The sequence below is a fragment of the Diceros bicornis genome, chromosome 6, assembly GCF_020826845.1.
Source record: "Diceros bicornis minor isolate mBicDic1 chromosome 6, mDicBic1.mat.cur, whole genome shotgun sequence".
In the NCBI taxonomy this organism is placed as follows: Eukaryota; Metazoa; Chordata; class Mammalia; order Perissodactyla; family Rhinocerotidae; genus Diceros; species Diceros bicornis.
In genome coordinates this window covers 49,932,337-49,951,996 of record NC_080745.1, presented here as the reverse complement: position 1 = coordinate 49,951,996, position 19,660 = coordinate 49,932,337, and the positions used below count along the sequence as shown (strand labels likewise).

General features: G+C 32.7%; 1 protein-coding gene across 10 annotated transcripts in view; it reads right to left on the bottom strand.

The window, feature by feature from the left end:
* The window catches only part of PCDH15 (protocadherin related 15), an 800,695-nt gene that overhangs the window by 343,431 nt on the left and 437,604 nt on the right, over positions 1-19,660 (bottom strand). For all 10 annotated transcript variants that reach the window (XM_058543433.1, XM_058543426.1, XM_058543425.1 and 7 more), the window contains 3 exons: positions 12,580-12,786; positions 3,686-3,820; positions 2,021-2,170 (listed from right to left, as the gene is read on the bottom strand). In XM_058543433.1, coding sequence (XP_058399416.1) covers positions 2,021-2,170; positions 3,686-3,820; positions 12,580-12,786 — 492 coding nt within the window. The remainder of the gene's footprint in view (positions 1-2,020; positions 2,171-3,685; positions 3,821-12,579; positions 12,787-19,660) is intronic.

Genomic DNA, 19,660 nt, shown 5'->3' with positions numbered 1-19,660 from the left:
ACTGCATGGTTAATATGTCTGGCATGTGCTGGCACTACAGTGGCAAACAAGACAGGCAGTCACTGATCCCTTAGAGTTCTCAGGTTGGGGTAGGGGAAAGAAGAAAATCAGATAATTTCAGATGGTCATAGTGGCTATGACAGTGATGAAGAGAGGGTAAGCGACAGAGAAAGAAAGTGTGAGTGGGGGTGTGTGTTGGGAGGCTATTGCCTAGTGTCAAAGCTGTTAGGGAAGTTTTCTCTGAGGAAGTGACATTTTGAGTTGGGTCTTATATGATGAAAGTGAGTTAACCCTGTAAAATCTGGGGTAAGAGTGTTCTTGATTAACAGAAAATAGTGTACAAAAGCCATGAGGCGTATTGTTAACCGTTTCTTCCCAAACATCTCACACTGATAAGGACACACCACTGTATCACAGTATCTTGGCTACAAACTACTGTGTTCCTGGCGGGTTGTAAGTACAGAATCTATTAAGGAAGAATTACTAGGAACTACCTCCTGAAAACTGCTGAAGAGTGCTTCCTTAGAAGTAAAAGAATCTAAAGGATAAGAGAAAGTAATCAAGCCATAAATCGAAGAGATCAAATTAGAGGAGATAATTGGAGAAAATGAGACAGAGCAAGGCGCATTCAGGTAACTGGAGGTAGTGCAGTAGGACTGAAGCATATGAATAGGAAGAGAAGGCCAAAGATGGAGCGGGAGAGAAAAACAAGAAACATAACACAACGACGTATAAGACGTAAAAGTACATTGTTGAGGCATTAGGACTGCTTTTCTAATTCTCCGAACTATTTATCAAATACTAAAATATATAGATATGTAAATTTATTTATTAGTATGTATTATATATTATTATATGTTGTATATATTATATATTGTATATAATGTATTATTATATATTGTATATATTGTATATAATATATTATTATATATTGTATATATTGTATATAATATATTATTATATATTAACATATTATTATATATTATATATTGTTATACAATATATATTATATAAAATCTAGTAATACTTTGGAGGCATTCAAACACTCTAAAAAGTATATAGAATCATGGCCTTCCTGGCCTGAAAGTAACTTAAATTTATTAAGTCTAACTTTCAGATTTAGAGGAAAATCTAGACCAGTAGTCTTTACGTGGCTGGGCAACTGAAACCATCGGGGTTTGTTCTTTTAATACTGATTACCTAAGTATTGCTCATAGAGCTTCAGATCCAGGAAGGCTGAAGTGAATCTTGGTCATCTGTATTTCTAAACAGCTCCGTAGATAATTTTGATATACAGCCAGTTTGGAAAATAGTAAAGTCAACTATACTCCAGATGAAAATCCTCAAGAAAGAATGTTACTTGTTTATGATTTATACTCAGAGTACTTAGAGTACAAAAAAAGATTTTGAGATAACATAATTTATTCAAATGCGATAAGTACAATTAATGGTAAAAATAAGACAAATCAAAGGTAGATAAAGATTTTGCCAGATTTCTGTGTTTTCAATGATACCTTCTACTATGTAATCTTAATTATCTCTGTTGTAATGATTCCATTTTATGTCTAGGTAACCAATGTCTAATAGTATTATCTGCCAATTTATTAATGCAGTCTTTTGATTTATCACCAAAAGAAATTTAACCCATTTCTACAACAGTTCAAAATAATTTGAAGTTTTAAACTACATGTCTAATACTTGAAATTTCAGTATATTAAATATCTTCATTATATTAATTAATTAAATATGTTCAGTATATTAAATTTTTAAAAAATCAAGTATAAAGAGGTCAAAGAGCTGTGTTTACATCTAATAACTAGTTAATTCTACTTTAAAGTGTATATAGATATACTTTTATTTGAAAAGTAAACATAAATTTAAAGCTTTTTAAGCTAAATTATACCATTCAATAAGTCTGAAATTCATTTTCATTTTCTAAGCAAATTCTTAACCAACACAGTGCATAATGCCCATGGAAATAATTGCTTTGAGTCTATCCTCATATTATGTGGGTAATTACCTGTATGACACTGTCCCCGGGGCTCATGTCTGTATAAACATAGACATCATAAGATATTTCAGGAAAGGTTGGAGTGTTATCATTTGCATCCATCACCTGAATATTGACAATAACTGGCTCGCTTTCTTGCACACCATCAAATGCTGTTATCTTTGGGGGTAGAAAAATACATTTAATAAAGATTCATGCAAACATAAGCAGTACAGAATTCACTCTTACAATTTAAGAAGTTTCTTATATGTAATTTACAGTTTAAAAGAGTGCTAAAATGTTTTGTTGATAAAAGGAAGTGATAAAACTAGATCAGTACATATAATCAAAGTGCTTTAATGTGCTAAGAGGTAATTATGGAGGATTCTGTTTTATTGTTAATGTATTCAATTCTAATAAGCAGATACACAAAATACCTTAGAGGCTTGAAGTGGGCCAATAACATTGGTGATTCTTAGGCGTTAACTACTATTTAATCTTTAAAAAATTAATGAAAAATATTTTCCAATTACATATTTTGTATACAACAGTTGCTTTTATAGCCGACATACTTATATCAGTCAAGAAAGCAGGTGCCCTGGATATGTAATATTTTTTTCCAGTAATTCACAAAATGGCAATTTTTAAAGGACTCGGCATTAGTTAATAGTGATATTTTAATTACATTATTAAATGTTTAAGGTCTGACAAACAAAATCAGTGCTACAACACTACTACTCCTGTTTTGAATGACTTCTGAAATCCATTCCATATCTAAGTTTTAACTGTCACTTTAGGTTTTCTGGAAGCTCTAGTTCTGCTGTGTAAGTTTCTCTAGAAAGAACTCCTATATAAGTCCCATTACCTGTACTTTTCCATCAGCTCATATTCTTATACCTGAATAAAATCTAGTTAACAAATTTGTATAATAGATAGAACTTCCTTTTTATCTGTATTCACTCTCAACCCTCTTGGTCATATGCGTATGTCTCGTAATAACTATCTACAATCACAGCTTTAATACTCTTTCCACTTTTTTCTTGATTTAACTAACTTGGGGTTTCTCCATCTCAATACTATTAAATTTTGAGCTCACTAATTCTTTCTTGTGAGGTGCTGTCCTGCGTATTATAAGATGGTTAGCAACATCCTTGGTGTCTACCCACCAATTCCAATAACATCCCCTCATAGTAGTGACAGCCAAATATGTCTCCAGACACTGTCAAATGTTCCCAGGGGAAGGGCAGAAGGGGTGTGTGTGCGGGGAGTAGGAGCGGGCAGGGATCATCTCCATTTAAGAACCACTGGCCCAACCCTGTGACAAAACTAAACATGCAATAACAAAAAATGAAACAAAATAAAGGTTAAGAAATAATTCTTGACTTCATGGATTCTAGTTTATAATATCTTAATTGAAATCAATCATGAGTGCAGGGTGAAAAATGAAATTCTCATTTTGTTGTTTTCATCTCAAAAGTTATTTTTCTTCTGTTAGAAAGAATGATAACACAGCTACACAAAGTTACGAACAGAAAAAGGAGAAATATGTGTGAGAAATTTTTATTATTGATATTGTCCATGATATTATCTGAAAATATTGCATTTTTTTCTCTCAAATCATTGATCTCTTCAATTTTAAACAGACATCTCTTTGTTACATACACACATATACATATATATATGAAATCTCTTTACCGAAAAGGTGTAAGTTTGCTGTTCTTCCCTGTCCACGGGCTGAAGTAAGGTGAGGTAGCGAGTGATACCAGTCTGTGTGACGGTGAAGACTGAGGTGTAATCATTCAGAAAAAGGTGAAGCTCTGGGTCTTTCATCTTTGAAAAAGAATGCCATTATTTAAAATGTTGAATAAATAATGCAGCCATTATTAGTCCATTACCTGGAAATTAATTTTTCAAATTTATTACAAAAATATACATAATTGTATTAAGCATATCTAAAAAAGAGATGTAACTAGATATTTACTCATAATTGAGCTAAACTATTCAAAGACAATGACTCATTCTGTGGGAAACAAAATACTGAAATAAGTACTAGTATAATTAATGTGAATAAAAGGAAAAAGAATAGGAAGAAGGATAGAATACAAGACAATTCAATTGACTATATTCCTATTGATTATTTAATATCCATATTTTCCAGAACTTCATCAGGCTCAAGAAATAAAAAATAAATTCAAGAAAAGGAAATTGAGGCCCAGAATTTTACATTTTAGCTGTAGGATTTTACAATTACTTCATTTATAGAAATAAACTGCACATATGCATATTACTATCCTGTTCTCACGTTTAATGTAAAATAGAAATAAAATTGGTTATGTATCATTCGTTACCTGTAAATATCATGCATGCTCTTTCTTATTTTAATGCTGTAAAGATTCTCTAGAGGGAAACATAGTATTTATTTTAATTAAAATATTTCGGAAGATTAGACTGAAAATATATGAATTGACTACATGTGTCTGATAAAAGAGTTTAGAAAAAAATGATATATACATAAAAAGGAAGTGATTGTAAAAGTTCAAGACAAAGGTAATTAACTAAGCATTGGAAACCCTTCACTATTTTATTGCCGTCCCCAAAAGATAAGCCATTAATCTCTGCAATTCAGAGAAAGAACAAAGACATAATATGAGGAGGCTTGGATTGGTGTCTGCATAGTGGAATAAGAAGGAAGATGGAACAAATAAAAGGGGAAAATTGAGAGAGAGTGGCTTACCAAGAAGGCTATGAAAAAATAACAACAGGGACGATACAAGGAGGCAAGGTGTTTTCATAGATTATGGCAACTTTTAAAATATTATACATCATATGGTATGAAATGTGACAATATGATAGATTTACTTTTCTAAGTCTGGTATCAAGGACTGAGGGCAAAGTAGAGAGTCTGGAATTGTTAAACATGTTAATTTGAAAAAAAAATTAGAACTCACATTTCAAAAATTTCTATGTAAATGTGAGAAAGTTGAAATGCACAGTTATATTAAAAGGTGGGGATGGTTTGATCCACAAGATACTTTAATCTATACATCTTTTTAAAATTCAATACGTGTATATTTCAAATAACTTTGAAATGAATGGTTCCATTGGAACCTGTCACAGTTCTGTATTCATAATATCTCATATCAGGATAGCTTCCATGTCCATGATTTTGATATAAGGTCAGCGTGCCACATTTATCGTGGAACAATAAAAAATTAATACCAAAGATAATAATTTCCCTTGGTCTATTTATTATAAAATAATCAAAATTGTTAAGAGTTGTAAGAAATCAAGAGGCTTTACACTGATATTTTCAAACAAGCACTTCAGGCGTTTTCATTTCATGGTCATGACCCCAATTGCTCAGCATGGCTAGGAAGTGGAGTATGTTGATTGATCAAATAAGTTAGTTAGTAAAAAGTTGACTTACTTATTTTAAAAAGGTAAATTATAAAACACGTCTAACCAAACATATTTTGAACCACAGTTTGAAGATCTTTACTTTGTATACTTTAGAATAAATTGTAATAAAATTCAATTGTTATTTTTAAATTATCAAAAATGTTAATTAGCATGCAGTTTCTATTAATAAAAAAACTAAATAAGTATGTGTCTGCCATTTTTTAGTATTTATCCTTGATTTTACCTATCCTGGTAAAATTGGTAGGTTTTTAAATTCATATTTTTTGTATGTTCTCTAAATGTACTAACATTGTACTAACAATGGTGCCAACATACACAGCTCCTTGACTCACACCTTTACACTATTAGTAATCCAAGGTGGGCAAGTTTTGCTATGTGACTTTCTTACCAAATATTTACTTCTTTCCCTTTGTTCAAATGCTTTAGTCATTCTCTACTTCCTTTATACCTAATCCTCTCTCAATTTCTCTTCTTCCTCTCAATTATAGCATCTGTTAGTAAATTTGTTAGGTATATTCATTCACATACTCACCACAAGCTGCAAGCATTTTTAACTTCAGGTATTGTGATGGTGTGATACTGCAGTGAGTGCTGCGTTGTGAAGCAGTTAGGTATATGTGACTGTCGTATAATACGCTTGTGTCACAAACACCACTGTTCATTTTACCAATTTATGAAAGCTACAAGATTTTCATTGTCAAATGCTTCCATTTGAAGATAATACACACACCAGGACTTCATGAACAGACTCTCATATTTGATAACCAGAAACATTAAAGACCTTTTGATAACTTAATTGTCTCTCCTTTAAGTTCTATTATAATAATTAGCTAGAGATTAAAAACATTTCCCAGAACTGCAGATTATTTATTTTATGTAAAAAAGATAACATAATACATAAAACTAGCATTGCACAGGCATATTATAGCTTATTCTAATCTGTCCTGCACAGTCAGTGTCTGATTAAAATATAACTTTTGAAGTTTATGAATATTTAAAGTAGTAACCTTTTATATTTATATATAGCATACATAGATGTTATTGGTGAATATCTAGGTATTTCTTTAAGTACAAGAATTTAAGAAGGGAAATTTGGAAATGTTCAGCCAATTATCACTCAATGTTTAATACCTTAGATTTATTTGTAAGTATAATACTAGTTTCAGGTGTGGCATATTACGAATGTAAATAGAGAGATAATACTCTGGCTTATTATCCTGATAGGGACAGTAGAATTTATGTAGTCTTTGCATCTATAAATTTATTTCAAATAAATATTAGTTTTATAAATCAATATGTAAAGAGAGGGTTGATTAATAAACCTTCTTTTTCCCCCTGACATAAAGTATTATTTTATTCTAAAGCACACATTCAGTGTATAACAAAAGTATAATACATTACTTCCTTGATTTGTGTATTATTTTCTGGAAGGGTAAAATAAACTCTGAAATTCACTCACAGCACAGAAAAAATGAATGCAAAAGTAAACATACATACAAATGCAAAAGTAAACAAACATATGAATGTAAAATTAAAAAATCACATCACGTAGAAGAAATACATTCAAAGATGACAGTTTATTGGATTTGAAACCAATTTTGGGTTTCCAATGGGAATCAAAATTGATATCACACACACATATTATATGCATCCTTATATATATACTCATACAACACTGAAATGTATATATATTCGCACATATATATGTATGCATACTTATGCACGTACATATAAATTGCAAGGCATAACAGGAAAATGACAGAAAGTTTAATCTCATCTGCCAATTTGAATTAGTTGACAGTAGTTGTCTGAAGTTCCTTATTCAAAAAGGTTAGATCTCAAGCTTAGAATCTTTCAGAAAGAATGTGGTGATGAATTTGCCACAGACACAAAATATGTAATAGTTAAATAATATTTGTTTAAGTTCATATGCAATTTGGATACAAATTTAAATTATATCTTTATATACGTATATATTTAAAGTAGTTGTCGATGTCTTTATAAGTGATAATGAAGTAATTGCCTACTTGTTTTAGTAGAAAAGAAAAAGAACAAGGTAATGAACCACAGCAATTAAAAAACAGCAAACACAAAATTAACACCTAGTACCTACGGGAACTCCACCAGGTGGAACCTATATACAAATTAAACAATTAAAAAAAGTAAAGATAAAAAACCACAAACACACATATGGCATATAATGTACACTAGTAAAAAACAAACAATAAAACATTTTCCAGTACATTTAAACTAACAGCTTTTTCCAAGGTATATTTTTTTCTTAGTATTCTGACACATCATAACACACATTGCATAACTTCTGTTGATTATTATCCCCTGTCATTTTTTTATAACCAGAATTCAATAATCAACTTTTAGTGGTTCTGCCTGAAAACCTGGTAGTTTCAGACATGCCTCTTAAAAACCTTGTGCCTTACCTGCTCTACCTATATTCTGGGCTATTTAGAAACTATGAGGTAAGAGTACTTGAAAAAACATAAATGTGACTCATATATATATGTATATATAATATATGTTTGTATATGTTGATATCTATATATCTATAGAAAAGGAATATTAGTACAAATATTTTTGTTTACTTTTTTTTTCAGTTTCACTGTGACCCTTAAGATTCCTTCCCACCTGAAATGTACACCATTAGTAATACCACAACTAACCAGTCCCTGCTAATACTTCTTAAAACTTTGTCTTATTTTCCACTGAATTGAAGGAACAACACAACTTAATTTTAGGACCAATAGATCCATGTCTGTCCTCTTCTTGGTATTTACTCTCTGGCATAACAGTTCTTGAAGCAATTTAGGAGAACCAACTCTAGCAGCGACAGCTTCTCTTTTCATTCCTGATGCTTAATCTCCATTTCTCATGGTAACACTTGCATGAGGTGACTTTCTCTGTCTTTATTCTTAAATCTTTTATCTCTATGCTGATTCATTTCACTAACCTTGACACTCAAAAATAGCAAGAATTTACCAAGTAGTAAAATTCTTGCCTATGAGCTAAAAGGGCTTTAAAGTTTTCTTTAGTTAATACAAATCTTTAAATAACCTAGCAATGAACATATTTTACTTTTTAAAAATAAAGAGTACTTGGCCTGGAAAAAGAGATGATTCAGAAGTACATAAATCTATCTTCAAATATATTGATGACTATTTCATAGATTTATTCTGTGTGCTGGCAAAAGGAAGATAAAAGGAATAATGGTTGAGTTATAAGAAGCCTGGTTTTAACTCAATATGATGAAGAGCTTTCTAGGAATTAGTTGTTCAACCATGGAATGGGCCATATTGTGCAACAGTTAATTCAATATCATTAGTAATTTTGATGCACATGTTAAATATCTTCATTCCTTTACTCATGTGTAAATTTATCAATTTACGAAACAATTACTAGAACTTGCTAAGTTCTGGGAACTGTGTCAGATCTTCAGGATATAAAAGCTATTCAGGTCTAGGACCTATCCTCAAGGGATTTAAATTTAATGATGGAGAAAGTCACATAGTACAATGATGGAAGTATAATGTTAGAGTAATGTTAGAGAAATGCACCAAGGAGAGACATGCAACTCAACTGAGAGAATGAATAGTCTGGAAAAGATTCTTGAATGAGGGGATGCCTGAGTTGAATTCTAAACACTGAACATAAGTTATCTATGCCAGCTTGGGTAATGGAAGATGAAATATTTCAAAATGTAGAAAATGTAACAAAGGTAATTAGATAAGAAGCAGCTTGGCATATGCAGGAAACTACAAGTAGTTGCAAAATGTAATAGGTAAAGCAGGAAATTTCAGAAAGTGAGGCTGCATAAATGTTCAGGTATCAAGTAACAGAAAGCCACGCACATGAGCCTGAATTTTCTTCTGTAAGGAAATTGAAGTCACGAAAGCATATTAAGCAGAAGTATGATATAGTCAGATTTGAGTTTTTGAATAAATTGCTCCAGTGGCTGAGTGAAAAATGGATTTGAGTTTAAAAAAATGGAGACAAGGAGATCAGGAGGCAATTCTAATAAATGACAAATAGGGCGGTGGTTATAAAAATGGAGAAGAGAAAAGAGTCAAGAAATATTCAGAAGACAAAATAGGAAGAATTTGAAGATTTATCAGTTGTTGTGAGAAAACAAAAATCAAGGACGACTCCTAGGTTCCAAGCTTGAGTGGCTCAATGAAGTGTGATATCAATTTCTGAGGAATGGGTTTTAAGAGAACATTTCACATAGTACAGAAAGTTGGATTAAACTATGCTATTATTCTATGGACTTATTTCTATTACAGATATATAGAAGTTATACATGGTATTTTGGAAAGCTTTGTCACTAGAGGATTAGATATACTTGCTCACTTTCTAGACACTTAATGATAATCATTCACTGCAGATAATTTTAGAAATAGGATGGGCCTAAATATTAAACAAAAGGCCAGATACACATTGTTTAATTACTTGGCATTTTGACAAAACATATTAATCATGCTACTCTCCATGTACATGGCATCATCTAAGGGAAATTTTCTCTCCCTGCCCATCTCCACCAGCCCCAAGTGAAGGAGAAGGCCAAGGCAGCAATGATTTTGCTACCATATACCTTTTAAGGTCACAGGTGATTGAATAAACGGGGGCAATTGTTGAATGTGAGGCTCTCAGCGTCACACAGCTATCACAGGGTAGAACCAAGAGTCCAACCCAGGGCTGCCTGACACCAAAGCATAAACCTCTAAGAACCACACATGCTGTCCCACCCCTTGGAAACATCCAGAGCATTTAATGGGCTAACTGGAACTCTAAGTCTCTAAGAGCAGAATTCTGAGTAGTGTTTTCCAAAAGTTTTAGACCCAGGGGCTCTTCCCACTCTACCTCAGCAGTGCCTTGTAAGTCCCACTGTCTTTTACAAAGTCCCTTAGAACACAGTTTTAACATTTGTAATTTGAAAGCGAATGACAATTCAGACAAGCAAGGATGTACACAAGCAAGCATAGGGCTTAGAATGCAACCATTAAATAAGATAAGCAAGCACAAATACATAAATTTTGCTATCATGAAAAAATTACAACTGCATTTTTTTCCTTCAGGATTTAGCTTTTGCTAACCACTATGTTCATAAAGGTGTGACTTATACTATCATAAATTTCCAAATTAACTAGTCACTGCTTAAAGTATCATTATGCGTTCAAATTAGAAAATGAAATAAAATCCACACCAATATTTGTGGGACATCAGCAGGCCTACAAAATATATTTGCTTAGCCTGGATAAAAGTTATTAAAGTGGCTCTGTTAATTTTCTAGTGAGGATTCACTAAATGAAGACTCTTTACCTGTGACTCATAAACCCATTAAACTTTAGGGGATCCCTAAACCCCGTGAACTGGGATGTGAAATTGCATATGTATATGCACTTTTCTAGGAAGAAAGTCTATAGCATTTATCAGCTGCTATAGTCAAACTACAAGCAGACTATACAAAATAAGGGTTGTCTAGTCTAGTGCTTAAAATCAAGGACTTTGCTTCCTACAGACCTTGGCTCAAGGTCCAGCTCCGCCATTTACTGACTCTGTGATCATAGTAAAGCATTTAAAATAGCTTCTATTTCCCCTTCTGCAATATGGGAAACTGCATCAATTATGTTTGCTGTGAGATTTAAGGGAATTAATGCAAGATATGAAGGCATTTACTATATTGTCTGGCAGGTACTAAGAACTCAATGACTGTTAACAATTGTTAAAACGTGATGAAAGAAAATGGAAGAGACTAAGAAGGACAGAAAGGTAGGATGATAGAACAAAAGAAAGCAGAGGGAGATATAAAGTCAAATAAAACATCTGGTGAGAAGTGGATCGCACACAAGAGTTGTCATAGCCTCTGCTAAGGGTTTTAAAATTTTTCCAGAAAGAGAAAAAAAAATCTGAAAGTGACCTCTTTATTTAGTAAACTGATGACAAATCTCCATGTAATGAGATTTTGGGAACTCTCTCGAGCTGTGCTATCCAATAAACCACCTGTGACTATTTAAATTTAAATTAATTAAAATTAAACAAACTGTTAAAATTATGTTTTCAGTCTAGTTACATTTCAAGTGCTCCATGGCCACATATGGCTAGTGGCTACTATATTGGACTGTGTAGCTACAGAACCTTTCCATCATCACAGAAAGTTTTATCAGACAACACTATTGACGAGAAATAAATTGCTTAGTCAGGACTTTTTAAGTTGCAAGTGACAGAAATCAAACTCAAAGTATGTTAAAAAAAAGATATTTTGGGAAATACTATGGTAGGTCACAGAATCAGAGGAAAATCTTTAGGAATTAGTATTGCTCTGGGGACTTAACCTAAAAAACAGGAACTCAACAGGACTCTTCTCTGCATGTCTCTATCAGGCTTCATTCTCTCCCACTCATAATGGGCTTTCTCTATGATTTCAGCAAACTTGGCTACAATGGCTTCAAATTTATTTCCACTTCTTTAATGCATGATGCTAAAGTCTTCCAGCTCCCTTTTTATTTCCTTCCAATTCTTGGGAGGGCTCTGACTGCCCTGGTATAGATTTTCTGTCCTCTCTTCATACCAATCACTCTGGCTGAGGAGATAAAATACTCTGATCTGTTCAGCCGGGACCGTTTCCCACTCATGTAGCTGGTCTCATTTCCAGGAAAACAGAGGACACTGAGGTGTGGAGTGGAGGAGTGTTAGCACAGCCATTGGCAGAAGTGTGAGCAGGTCAGCTCGCCCAAAATGTGTTTTCTTTAATAACATACCATCAGAAAAGTCCTCCAAATCACACTCCAGGGCTGCCTTCATGATTTTTTACACTCATTGTATAATATCATTATTTTTTCCTATCAGCAATTATATAAATATTTTTCAACCCATATTAACAAAAAAAGATTGCCCTCATAGTTTAGCAAATTACAAATGAAACATTCATTTTCTTTCTTATACTGAATATCTGTAAACTGTAAAGGAAGTTGCTGAATTCAAACATACTTTTTAAAATAATATGACACCAAATTTAAATTGACACCAAAACTCTCATTTATACTGACTTTGTTCTCTATTCTATAGCTCATGTAACCAGGTCTTAGTAAAATTTCCTATTGACATCATTATAACAAGATGTATTAACAAAACAAGACCAAAATTTATATTTAACTTACATCTTCTATATCCTTGTCCAGAGCTACAATTCTTAAAGGGCTGGTCAAATTTAGACTGTCAGAAATGGTTGCTCCCACTGGGGCGGATTCCAGGATGTAGCCTTCATAACTGGGCATTGTGAAATATGGGTTCTGGTTGTTTTCATCTAGTATTTCAATATGTAGACTGGCAAAAGCAGGAAGAGGATGACCATTGTCTTGTTCAGCCTGGAAAAGAAAAGAAAAAGTTTAAAAATTATATGTTATGAGATTCTTTTGGAGTGTGCTATATATAGGGATTCTCTTTTGAATTGGTGTCATTACAGAAAGAGATGCTTTAAATTTAAAGGGCCCTTAGAAAACATAAAAGAAGACACGGAAGCCCAGAGAGGCTTGATGAATTGCTTGGTCTCTTGTTCTCAAACCCAGTGTATATTTAAAAAACAATAGTAATAGTACTCACTGCAATGAATTATTTTATTTATCATTGCACATTGTTAGAGGTAACTATGCTTAAAGACAGACAGGAAATTGACAAGTGAAGACATTTGAGTAAATTGCTGAAAATATATTTAAGTGAAAGAAAAAGATTCATAATTCCAATAAAGTATTATACTGATTTGTATCTCTTCCATGTCTTCTCATTCCATACTAATGATTAAATCCCCAAATAATTCATAATTCTATATGAAATTAATAGATTAAGGCTATACTTTTTGCCTAGGGAAGGTCCTCAAAAGCATCATATGAAGGACAATTTCAATGAAATATTTTTAGTAGCTATGGAATTTTAAATATTATTTAACTAGAAATATGTTATTCAACTAAAATTAATATTTATATATTTGAAATATGTTTGTTTTGTTTTTTTCTCTCCTCTTCAGTTTAAAAATATGATGACAATTTAGATTTGTAGTACATTTTCTTAGGAAATCTCCACATGGTCATGTTGTGAACAGGGAAACACCAACCCTTAACTTTCTGTTTTTTAAATAATGTATCTTACAATATAGCAATCCAAAAAAATTAATTTAAGGGAAGATTTCATCACAATTGACTTCTAGAAAATCTCCTCCAAACTTTAGGAGAAACCACTGATATAATTCAATAGTACATACATTTATTGAAATAGATTCAAATTCTCTGTCCTGAAATTTTATTGATATGTTTTCCCCACTGTTGGAATAGTTATATTTTGAAATCAACTCAAAGTAAAAGTTAAATATTTTATATTAAATCCTGGAATGCTTTCCTAGATGAAATAATAGTGACATTTTGGCCACGAAAGTTTATTAGTAGTTCAGATAGAAATCTCCAATTGTTCAATCTAGAGACAAGAACTTGGACCCCAAGAAGATAATTTTTCACATTCTTCTAACTGTAATTTAGCGTTTTCATTAACTGAGAAGGTAGGTGACAAATCACAGTGATGTTTGGCAGTACTGGTGACTTTGCACCAAGAAAAATCACTTCATATTATAACATTGAAGATATTTTGAAATATCACTCATATTAATTACTAATTTGAAATGATGGTTATTAATAAACCCATTGTGAAATAATACTATATAAAGCATTGATAAAAAACTACTTTTTGTTTTTTAATATTTCGATAACTCTATTTCAACATATTAGATTTCCTTTGTAATGTTATGTAGTTTTTCTTTGTGCATTTAAATTTTCATTTGGGAGCAGATTGCCAAAGTGGTCCATGGCAGGAAATATGTATAAACCCCTGCTCTGCACTACGAATAGTAGTGGAATAACATGTAGCCTTTTCTAGAATTATGTATCCTTCTTCACGCATAACCATATGTGCTTCTGACACCATCAGTGTGGGTAAGCTCTTTCTGTATCCAGTGGTTGTGATTAATTTGTGCTGAGCCATGGATGTTGTTCTAGGAGTTCCCTCTGTGACATACAGACGGTTGGTCCATATGGGGTTCCAACCCAATGACTTTGATCTGATTAAAGCAGAAGCAGTTCATACACGTAAGACATTCTGAACAGGACATTTTCTCTCTCCCTTTATTTTGTATCTAACTATTCTAAACACCGTTATGTCGTATCCTGGACATACTAGTAATGCTATGAAAAGTCACAGATTTTATTATTTGTCTCCTTTCCCCAGTAAACACACAGACACACAATTTATGGATGGTGAGGGGAAAACAAAAAGTAAATTGTATAACAATAAAAGAAGCTTATATATTACATTCAGCTCATATGTTGCTAATTTTTACTGCCAGCTGTGAAGCCAGGAAAACACGTATTATTTGCATGACAGAAACAAAGTGATCTAACAAAAATAGAAATAAAATTCAAATTAAATCTCTGGAAACAAGCTATTTCCCCATATCTTTAAAAATAACCTGTAAAGTCTATCACCCTAACATTAGTTTACTGTTAATATGACTAATATTTTTGGATTGCTACTACATATTTTGTCCTAATTGAGGTGTTTCAGATGTGCTAACCAGCATTCTGCCTCCCAAGTTCACACCCTATGCTATTTGCCTCTCCAAATGTGAAAACATATACTTTTGTATTGATGGAGAAACAAAAAGGTTATTTTTATGTTCAAGGCCACGACACGTCTAAGTAACAGACAGACTAGGGCCCAGACTCGAGTTTCCTGATTTATGAGGAGATACACAGGGAAATGGACCACATGTTTCTCTAATTTAGAGAATGCAAATGAATATCCAAGTGGAAGACTGATGGGAGAAATTAGTGGCAGGAAAGAATATTAAAAATGTAGATACTCCAGATTGAATTAGGGTTAAAATATGGCAGTTAAAACAAATTAATGCTATTATACTTTTCTCTTTAGTGAGTCAATGCATCAAACTTTTCATCCAATCCTCTCTTCATCTATATAGCATAATTAGGAATTCTCAAAAATCTGACCTATTCTGTTCCCCTGTAATCACTAGTGAATGAGGTGAGAAGCATAAAAACCAGGTCAAGTGAAATAAGGCCATATTTTAAAAAATCATTTAATTCTAAAAGATAACCTTATTTATATCTATAAAATCTGTAGATACAAATTAAACATTACATTTAAAAGCCAGGTTTTGTTTGGAGAATTTCTGGGCACGAGTCCCATTTTCAGTAACGAGACCAAAGTAAAACCAAAGCCAAAACAACAGAAGATAAAAAACACACTGTTTGGTTACTTTGGAGGGCAAAACATTGAAAGAGACAAACCACTCCGTTTTCAATATAAAAATAAGCAAATATTGATAATCTCTTAGCTCCTTGCACCAAAGGACTGAGAATACAGGATAACTTTTGTGCTGCTGGCTGGTGGCAAGCCATTTAACAAATTCCCCGATCTCTAATACAAACCCTTTCAAGTAGGTATGATAATTTAAAGGGAAAAAAGAAATGGGAAAGAGTATCAAGACATGTAAATAAATTCTAGGAAAGAAGAAGGAAATTATTTTTTCCTAGAAAGTCAGGAATTATTTATTGTGCATCTATAGTGCCCACTTTTTACAGATAATGTGTTCACTCTTGTCTAAACTTACTCCTCCCAATTTATCCTAAACCCACTTCAGCCAGGGTTTTGCCCCCAGCACTCAAAAACAGCTATTCTTGTCAAAAGCACCAGTGACTCCTACATTGTTAAAAGCAATATTTATTTTCAGTTCTTATCTTACTTGACCTGTCATTAGCGTTTAAAACGTTGTTCACTCCCCTTTCAAGACAACACTCTCTTTTGGTTTTCTTCCGTTATCACTATCCATTTCTTATTATCACTTGCTGGTTTCTTCTTCTTGCCTCAACTTAAAATTGGAGAGGCCCAGGAATCAGGTCTTAATCATCTTCTCTGCTCCATACTCACTTTGTTGTTGATCTTGTCTAATCTTATGGCTTTAAAAATGTCAGTAACATGATGACTCCCAATCTATATCTCCAGCCTGGATCTCTGAGTTCCAGAATCTATATCCAACCGTGTACATAATAACCCTGCTTAAATAATAACTTTAATAATAGTCATTATTTATTTTTAGTTATTTAACTATAATAATTATTATTTAATAACTATTAAATAACATGTTTAGTAGATACCCAATATCTAGTAAACATTGCAATGTAACCTCTGCAAAAATGAAATTCTCATCTCTCTCCTCATAAACCTGCTCCACAGTCTTTTCCACATTAATAGCAGCTCCATTCTTCCTGTTGCTCAGGCCAAGAATCTTGGAGTCACGTGTACCCCTTGATTTTTTTCACACCTCGCATCTAATCTATAGGAAATTTTATTGACTAAAACTTCAAAATATTTGGAGGATCTAACTACTTCTCACTTCCTCCACTGTTACCACCCTGATCCAACCTATCTTCATCTGTCACCGGGATTATTTTAACTTCTTTGTCAGCTTTACCCTTGCCAATAGCCCATTATCACAATTGAAGCCCAGTGATTTTGTTAAATAATAGCCAGGTGATGTCACTTCTCTCATTAAAACCCCTCAATGATTTCCAATTTGTTTCAGGCCCTACAGGATCTGATCTCTTATTGCTTTTATCACATTTCTCTCCTTCTCACTAAATATGCTCTGGCCATACTATCTTTATGTTGCTCCACTAAAAATCAGGCATATTCTTGCCACAGAACCTTTGTGTTGGCTGTTCCCTCTACTTCAAATGCTATTTCCACAGATGTCCACATGGATCAAATGTCTTTCTTCACATGACCTATATTGACTATCTCATTTAAATTATGATACTGACATTTCCAATGCACTCTACTATTTTTATAGCGCTTAATATCTAAAATGTTTTAAAATTTGTTTATTATATTTGTCATTTATTGTCAGAATTATTCCACTGGAATATAACTTTCAAGAAATCAAGGCTATGTGACTGTTTTTTTAATATTGATTTCCAGAGCTTATTATAGTAGCTAACATAGAGTAAGCCATTAATAAATATTGAACAACTGGATGCACTTTCGTAAGGAAGTCACACATTACTGCAAAAGCGAACAATGACATGAGAGGTGGCTTAGAGCAATGTTTGTCTCCCAGTCTACATCCAACCAATTTCACAATGCCTGACACGTCCTTTACCCTCCGAGTCACAGTAAATGACAATTTGTAAGCCATCTTATTAATCGCGTGACAACTATATGACACAATATATTCAAAATATTTACAAAAATGCCATGCAAAAATGCCTCGCTCAATAGCTGTTAGTTGTACAACTGTTAGTAAAAATAGTTTAGAGAAAATCTCTTGCTTCAAGTGATAGATGGGGAAAAAAGTGAAAAAACAGTTTTTATAAAATTAATAATTTTACTTTCCATCTTATTTGATATATTTTTAATATTTTTATATTAAAATATTAAATTTATATTATATTAAAATTATATTTATTTTATAATAAAATTAAATTTACATTAAAATATTAAATTTCTTCGCATATTTTTATATGCCAAGAAATATTCCATGTCAGAGAACTTGAGATGAAAAAAAAGTCATATTAATATGATGAATTGTAGTCTTATTTAAAAATTAAAATTAAATATTGCACCTAAAAAGTTAGGTAAAATCACATTTCAATCTTGAGAATTCTGATAATTTTACACTTTTCCTATATCTATAATATTTAAAAGTAAAAATGGAATCATATTGTATGCAAAGCAAATTCCCTCACTCTATGCTATAAACTTAACCTTTTACTGTAAATAGTGTCTGAGCATCATTCTCCACTAGACTTAAATTCCATGAGAGTAAACACTACAAATTTGCCTGTCTCTTTCATTGCTAAATATTTAGTCAGTCCCTGGTATATGGTGTGAACTTTGAGTATTTTCAATTTTAAAAGACTATGTACATCTTTGCTTTACATTAAATATTTTATACAAACAAAATGAATGTGCCATGATTTTCATCCCCATTTGATATATATTTTTGGAGGGTTTTTTTGGACATTAAAATGAAGCATAAATGAATTTATGTGGATGTATAATATGAACATCTTAAGTTATAGAGTGTCTCTATTTGTGCTTTTCAAAAGTTTTACATATGTGACCAAGTTTACCTACAGATAATTGGTACTGGTGCACGTTGCCGCCAGTTATACAAAGCCATATAAATGGCTTCACTCTATCCTCCTGACTCACCAATTGTGCTTCCCTCTCTATAGGGACGAGGGCTGTGAATAAGTAGATCTACAATCTTCTAGAATTTTTCTATACATTTACATACAATATTTATGTAAATAAGCCAATACGTATTTTTAGATTTTGGGGAGTGTTTTTTAAATGGGCAGTGCCTTAAACAGAGAGATGTTTGTTCTGATTTGCTTTGTTTTTCACTTAACACATGATTTAGACACATTTTCTTGTCAGACAGGCAAACTGAGGACTTTAGCAAGGTTCTGACTGAATGTACTTTTATAGTGCGTTAACACACTTTATTTTATTTGCCAATTTTCTTGTCTGTCTCTCTTACTAAACTGCAGGCTTTGATCTGTAGTTCCTAGGACCTGGGCGACCAATTTTCACAAACATCAGATGCTTTAGGAAGAAAGGGAAAGAGAGAGAAAGGAAGGGAAGGAGAGAAGGAACAAAGTACGGGTGGAAGGAGGGGGAAAGGAAAACAAATGGCAAAGCCATTTGTCTATCTATCAGAAGTTAATGACACGTAACTCTCAAAAATCATGGCAAACACATAGGGCAATGGTTTTCAAACCTGAGTGTGCACAGAGATTAGCTGGAAAGCCTATTATAAAGCAAATTCTCATATCCTACCTACAAAGATTCTGGTTCATATATCTGGAATACAGGCAAGGAATTTCCACTTTTATCAAACTCTCTCAGGTGGTTATAATGTGAGTACTTTGAGATACACCCGTCTGGGTCTGGCTACTTTCTCTATGCTTTGGCTATGCCCAAACTTGAATTTCTAGAAAATCTTTCTCTTTAGCTCTATTGGTTAGCAAAGATGATCTGCAAGGCTCTAGGATAACACTGTATATCCAAAAGACACTGTCATCATGCCAGCAGACTTAGGTAGATTCTGGTAATTGATGCTACATATAATAATACAATTATCAAATGTGCATGTTGAGCACCACTAAACTTGTC